The sequence below is a fragment of the Rattus norvegicus genome, chromosome 2 (genome assembly GCF_036323735.1).
Source record: "Rattus norvegicus strain BN/NHsdMcwi chromosome 2, GRCr8, whole genome shotgun sequence".
Taxonomy (NCBI): domain Eukaryota; kingdom Metazoa; phylum Chordata; class Mammalia; order Rodentia; family Muridae; genus Rattus; species Rattus norvegicus.
Window position 1 is genome coordinate 184,124,719 of NC_086020.1, and position 7,178 is coordinate 184,131,896.

Consider the following 7,178-nt stretch of genomic DNA (forward strand, 5'->3'; position numbering starts at 1 on the left):
TGATCTGTGGATTGCATCTTAGGTAATTTGAGCTTTTTGGCTAATATCCACTTATCAATGAGTGCATACCAAGTGTATTTTTCTGTGATTGAGTAACCTCACTCAGGATGATATTTTCTAGGTCATTCTGCTTGCCTATGAATTTCATGAAGTCATTGTTTTTGATAGCTGAGTTTTTGATAGCTTACAGTTTTTTATAAACTATAAGCTATAAACTATATTTTTGGATAGTCATAGTTTTTGATAGCACTGTTTTTGATAGCTCCATTGTGTAGATGTACCACTTTTTTTAATCCATTCCTCTGCTGAAGGGCATCTGGGTACTTTCCAGCTTCTGGCTATTATAAATAAGGCTGCTATGAACATAGTGGAGCATGTGTCTTTATTGTATGTTGGAGTATCTTTTGGGTATATGCCCAAAGAGGTATAGCTGGGTCCTCAGATAGAGGAATGTCCAATTTTCTGAGGAACCTCCAGACTGATTTCCAGAGTGGTTGTACCAGTTTGCAACTCCACCAACAGTGGAGGAGTGTTCTTCTTTCTCCACATCCTCGCCAGCATCTGCTGTCCCCTGAGTTTTTGATCTTAGCCATTCTGACTGGTGTGAAGTGGAATCTCGGGGTTGTTTTGATTTGCATTTCCCTGATGACTAAGGGTATTGAACATTTCTATAGGTGCTTTTTGACCATTTGATAATCCCCAGCTGAGAATGATTTGTTTAGCTCTGTACCCCATTTTTTGATAGGGTTATTAGGCTCTCTGGAATCTAACTTGTTGAGTTGTTTGTATATTTTGGATATTAGCCCTCTATCAGTTGTAGGATTGGTAAAGATCTTTTCCCAATCTGTTGGTTGCCCTTTTGTCCTAATGACAATGTCTTTTGCTTTACAAAAGCTTTGCAGTTTTATGAGGTTCCATTTGTCGATTCTTGATCTTAGAGCATGAGCCATTGGTGTTTTGTTCAGGAAATTTTCCCCAGTGCCAAAGTGTTCAAGATTCTTCCCCACTTTTTCTTCTATTACTTTGAGTGTATCTAGTTTGATGTGGAGATCCTTGATCCACTTCGACTTATGCTTTGTACATGGTGATAAGAATGGATTAATTTGCATTCTTCTACATGCTGACCTCCAGTTGAACCAGCACTATTTCTTGAAAATGCTGTCTTTCTTCTATTGGATGCTTTTAGATCCTTTGTCAATGATCAAGTGACTATAGGTGTGTGGGTTCATTTCTGGATCTTCAATTCTATTCCACTGATCTATCTGCCTTTCTCTCTACTAATACCATATAGTTTTTATGACTATTGCTCTGTAATACTGCTTGAAGTCAGGGTCTCTCCACTTTTTCATTAGTCACTTATTGCTATGAACTTGCCTCTGAGATCCACTTTCACTTTCTTGTGTACATTTGGGAATGATGTATATCCATTTTTATTTAATTCTAGAAAGTCTTTGCCTTTTCTTTAAGGGCCTCTATCATTTTTATAAGACTGCTTTAAGATCTGTTCCCATTCTTTAGCTATGTTGGAATATTCAGTGTCTGCTGTGGTAGGGTTGCTGGGCTCTAATGTGTGCAAGCTGTCCTGGGTGTTATTGGTTGTGCTCTTGATGCTGACATCGATGCTCCTGAGGCTGTGAGGATTATAGGTGTGCGTGATGAGATCTGCTTTTGTCTCTCCAGGATGAGTATTTTGTTCTTTCTCTCTGCTTCTTGGATTTTAGGAGGGTGTGGTGGCTTTCTGGTGCATTGTAGAAAACATTGTGTGCACCTGTTCTCATGGCCTGCTCTGCTTGCATGTTTCCAGCCTATGCCTTCTGGGATTGGAGGCTGTGATCATGGAATTAATAGGAGGAAGTAGGGTTGGAGTTCTTTGTGATTCCCTGTGATCCTCTGTAGGATACGGGGGAAATGGAGACTGCAGCAGGTTTTGTAATACAGAGCTAAGAATAAGAGTCAGGGTTTGTATTTGGGGAAGCAGAAGGAATTGTGTGGATCCAACATCACACTGCATGTAACCCTGTCAGGAGTGACTTTGGGATTAGGAGGGATGGGAGCTGTGGTTGGGTGCTGAGACAAAACAACAAGTGGGGAAAGGGAGGTCACAAGAGGAAGATCTTTGGGATCCACTGATGATAGGAAAGGTTGGGTCAGCTAGAAAGCCACAGGGGTTTGATGCAAACTATGAGATGAGACTGTGGGGTAGCATCTATGAGAGCAGAGGGAGAAATGAATATTGACAGGCACCAGCCAGGTTTCAAAAACTTATCTCAAGTTAAAGTAAGTTTAACAAAATAGCATTAACATTCAATCTAGCAAACATTTATATAATTTTAAAACAGAAAACATGGGCCAGCATTTTAATATTCTAGGTTTTCACCTGGAAGATGCAATGGTAGCCTGTTATGTCCTAACAGGTAAACAATACGAGGAACTAAGTGTCTTCCTAAGAGCACAGGTCTATGGCTTTATTAAAAGTCCTGACCTTATGTACTCATTGATAAGTGGCTCTTAGCCCAAATGCTTGAATTACCCTAGATCCACAGAACACATGAAACTCAAGACGGATGATCAAAATGTGAATGCTTCACTCCTTCTTTAAAAGGGGAACAAGAATACCCTTGGGAGGGAATAGGGAGGCAAAGATTAAAACAGACACAGAAGGAACACCCATTCAGAGCCTGCCCCACATGTGGCCCATACATATACAGCCACCCAATTAGACAAGATGGATGAAACAAAGAAGTGCAGGCCGACAGGAGCTGGATGTAGATCTCTCCTGAGAGACACAGCCAGAATACAGCAAATTCATAGGTGAATGCCAGCAGCAAACCACTGAACTGAGAACGGGACCCCCGTTGAAGGAATCAAGAGAAAGGACTAGAAGAGCTTGAAGGGGCTCGAGACCCCATATGAACAACAATGCCAACCAACCAGAGCTTCCAGGAACTAAGCCACTACCCAAAGACTATAGATGGACTCACCCTGGACTCTGACCTCATAGGTAGCAATGAATAGCCTAGTAAGAGCACCAGTGGAAGGGGAAGCCCTTGGTCCTGCTAAGACTGAACCCCCAGTGAACGTGATTGTTGGGGGAGGGCGGCAATGGGGGGAGGATGGGGAGGGGAACACCCACATAGAAGGGGAGGGGGAAGGGTTAGGGAGGATGTTGGCCTGGAAACCGGGAAAGGGAATAACAATCAAAATGTAAATAAGAAATACTCAAGTTAATAAAGAAAAAAGAAAAAAAAAAGTTTCCCCATCAGACGAGATCGGGCGTGTTCAGGGTGGTATGGCCGTAAAAAATAAAAATAAAAAAAAATAAAAAAAAGAAAGAGAATGAAAGGAAAAAACAGTTTCCCCATCAAAAAATGTCCAGAACCAGATAATTTTCACAAAAAAAAAAAAAAAACACTCTACCATCCATTCTAAGAAGAGTCCTTGCTTATGTTCCTCAAATTATTTCATGAAATAAAAACAGAAAGATTATTGCCCAATCTATTATATGAGAGACTACAGTTACACTATAGAAAACACATACCAATTTCCCTTATGGATTCTGATGCAGGCATAATCATTAAATAATTGCAAACATATTCCAAGAACAATTAAAAATATCATTTACAATCCCAAGTTGGCTTTCTCTCAAGATGAGTAGGGGTACTTCAATATAAAAAAATCAATAAAATTAATTGACCACATAAACAAACTGAAAGAAAACAAAGCAAACAAACAAAAGGCAAAAAACAGGATTGTTAAACTGGGTCGAGACAAGGTCATTAAGAAGCAACCCCTTAATGATAAAAGTTCTTCAGAGATTGCCGCACAGATGATATGCCTAAATGGGAATATAGAAGAAGCTCATGTCAACATCAACTTAAATTGGGAGAAACTCAAAATCATTGTACAAAAGCAAAAGCAAGTAGTGGTTTCTCATTCTCTTAAATCTACTCAGTACAGCAAATGAAGTCTTAATTAGAACAATAAGGCAAGTGGCAAATAACAGGATACATACAGTAAAGTTGAAAGAATTTTTATTTGCAGATAGAAAATACACCAGAATTAGGTGAAAAACTTTACATGTCACTTAATACACATAAGTTAGGTCATCTATTCTGCTCAGTCCAATGCAGACAAGTTTCTCCAAAGAAAGTAGGTTGGGTTGTGCATCAGGCCAGTTGAATCCCAGTTTCCAAGACATCAGACAAGAATCAAACAACATCAACAGGGTAATTGTCAGGTAGAGTGTCCATGACCCTAGAGCTGCTCTTTGCCCATACACCATTTTGACATATTACAGCCGTTTTAAATCCTGAGCCACCGGGCTGCCTTTCCCCAGATTCACTGTAAATGCTCCAGCAATACTGTAGTCTAAACAGAAGTCATTTGTAAAAACACTGGTTGCTGCTGTTGGAAGACAGGTGTAGGTCATAGCCGTTAAGCTCCTAAAATGTCTTTCAGCATTCGAGTGATGGCTCAAAGCCAGGACACTGTATGGAAGACAGGGAGTAAAATGCTTCCTCCACCAAGTGGGGATGTGACTCCACCATTGACTTCCACCCCACGGTATCAGAGACTTCAGAAGCATGAAGTATAATGAAATCCATGGCCCTAGTCTTCAGGTGCTCTGTTTTGTGGAGGTCAGCCAGGATGAGAGTAGGTACAGCATTCTTCACAGAGAGGTTCCTGCACAAGGCATCCTCACACATGCCCTTCAAGCCCTGCAGGTCATACTTGTCAGCAGCTGCCAACAAACCTGTGGCCATTGAGCGGCTGTGGAGGTGTGGTGCCTTCCCTGTATAAATGAAGGCCATCATTTCCTTAAAGACTTGCAGGTGAATGTCATGGATCTCAATGCGGTTTGTTAGGCTCTCCAGCATTTCATGTTCAAACATGGCTCTGAAAACTGGAGAGCAAGCTGATAGGATGGCCTTGTGAGATCTGAATTCCTGGCCAGCTACCACCAGGCTGCAGTCTGTGAAGAGGGAATTTTCCCACAGCTCTCCTATGTCGTTGACCAACATCTGCCTTGGATCCTTGATTGCAGGTCTCATGTTATCTCCATGCATGCTAAAGGAGCGTTCTACTATGCTCACCTTGCAGCACAAGGTGAACTGGTCTTCAGGGAGAAGTCGATGCCTATGGGAGAGGAGGAAATCTCGAAGGATGAACTTTTTGTATCCCCAGTATTGATTTGGCAGAAACCTTAAAACATTTGACATTTTTGTAAGAAGATATTTCTCTCCTTGGGCGTTTATGATCCAGAACTGTACCTTTGCCCAAACTGGGCTCTTTGGACAACTGAGCAAACCCAGGTAAACAGACAGGTAATCTTTGCTTTCTTCATCAACACCATTTGGGAATATCCTCAAACACCATTGCATTTCTTCACTGGCCTCTAATGAGAACCTTGGGCTTGTAACATTTTCACGAATTCCATCCATGCAAAATGAAAAGTTGCTAATGGTCCACTCATAGCAGAACTTCTGAACACTGATATGTGTGTAGCCACAGCTCTTGGCTTCCAGGTCCCCTGACATGTCTTCTCGAGGTAGTTTGGAGGTTAAAGTTGATCTGAAAGAAGTAATAGAAGTTACTCTTTATTTTGTAGGGTACAATTATAGATACCCTTTAGATTTTATTTTCAATTTCTGCTAAATTTCCCCTTTTATATTCTTGGAAACTTGTATTTCTACAGGTTTCTCTAGGTTTCCATATTTGTTCCACTGAAGATAAGACAGACCCACAGTGACTGTTAAACCTGTGTGTCTGTCTGTGTGTGTGTGTGTGTGTGTGTGTGTGTGTGTGTGTGTGTGTGTTTGTGTATTTATTGAATCTTTGGTCAATGGTAACTAATTTTGGCTATTTTATCCAACTGTGGAAGAGTTTGGAAATGTGTATACACACTCATTTCAATTGTATTGTATTAACAGGGTCCTTTAGTGAACATAAAGAATGAATTACTCTATATAAATAAAAAGTGGATGTGTGAGAGAAATTTGTAGGCAAAGGTCAAGGTAATATAAAGTTGGATAAAGCCAATGCTTACTTATTCTACAAGGTTTGAAGTCTCAGGTCTTCTTCAGTATCGACCAGAATCCTGAAGATGTACGTTCAGATGCCAGTGAAGAAATGAGCTTGCTAGTAAGACGAGAGCAAGCGAGCAGCAACTCCAAGCGTCCTTCTCCTATAAACTTACACAGGCTGCAACCGAGGTGGGGCCCAGTTAATGGTGTGTCTTCTAGTCTTAAGATCTAGATTAAAGGTGTGTGTTTCCTGCATCAAGACTCAGATTAAAGGTGTGTTTTTCTACCCAAAGAGTCTGTATTTGAACTACATCTATCTACTTCAAGTTATGCCAAAACAATATTAAAGTGCATATTCTCCACTTTTTTTAGGTTACTTAAGTCCACAGGCATTCTGAACAGAAGACTTTTGGTACTCCTTCACCACCAAAATGATGTTTCTTGACTGTGGTGCATTGCGATGGGGGTGGGGGTGGTGCCTGAGCTAGAAAAGAAAATAAAGACCCTGCTGTTGTTTTGTTTTGTTTTGTTTTGTTTTTTGTTCATTTGTTTTTGCTTTTGGGATTTTTGTTGTTGTTGTTGTTGTTTTTATTATGGTGTGGGGTAATGAATTCTGCAATGATAAACTGGAATGGGGCAACATTTGGGATGGAAAGAAAGAAAGAGAGAGAGAGAAAGAGAGAGAGAGAGAGAGAGAGAGAGAAAGAAAGAAAGAAAGAAAGAAGGAAAGAAAGAGAAAGAAAGGAAAGAAAGAAGAAAAAGGAACCAGTACAGAGAGAAAAGTAAGAGAGGACCCAGTTTTTCCAGGAGAGTTTTTCAGAGATGGGTTGAAGAGAGAGAAGTGGAGACACAGGGAAAGACAGAATGATTCAGAGAACAAGAAAGGAGACAGAAGAGTACAACAGTTGGTGAAAGTTAGTTTGAGGTAAGGCAGAGCAGCTCAGGAAAAACTGAAAGAACACAGATTGAATCAGTTCCAATGGAGAGGGGTTTTAAACCACTCATCCAGACCTCAGAAACAATTAGTTAGGAGTGAATTATTCACCTATAAGTATCAGAGGGTAAATTTTTTCAAGGCCTAGAATAGATTTTAAGAGAATAGAAGCTTCCATATCTAGGCCTAGGTTGACAAGTAGAGGCAGAGTGTCTCAGCGA

At 40.6% G+C, this 7,178-nt stretch overlaps 1 protein-coding gene across 1 annotated transcript; it reads right to left on the reverse strand.

Annotated features, from left to right (window-relative positions):
* Positions 1–3,928: 3,928 nt before the first annotated feature.
* LOC134485753 (TD and POZ domain-containing protein 5-like) lies at positions 3,929–5,537 on the reverse strand. Its single transcript, XM_063282779.1, has one exon. It carries the CDS (start codon positions 5,535–5,537, stop codon positions 4,455–4,457), a length of 1,083 nt encoding a protein of 360 aa, XP_063138849.1. The 3' UTR covers positions 3,929–4,454.
* Between the last annotated feature and the right edge of the window lie 1,641 nt (positions 5,538–7,178).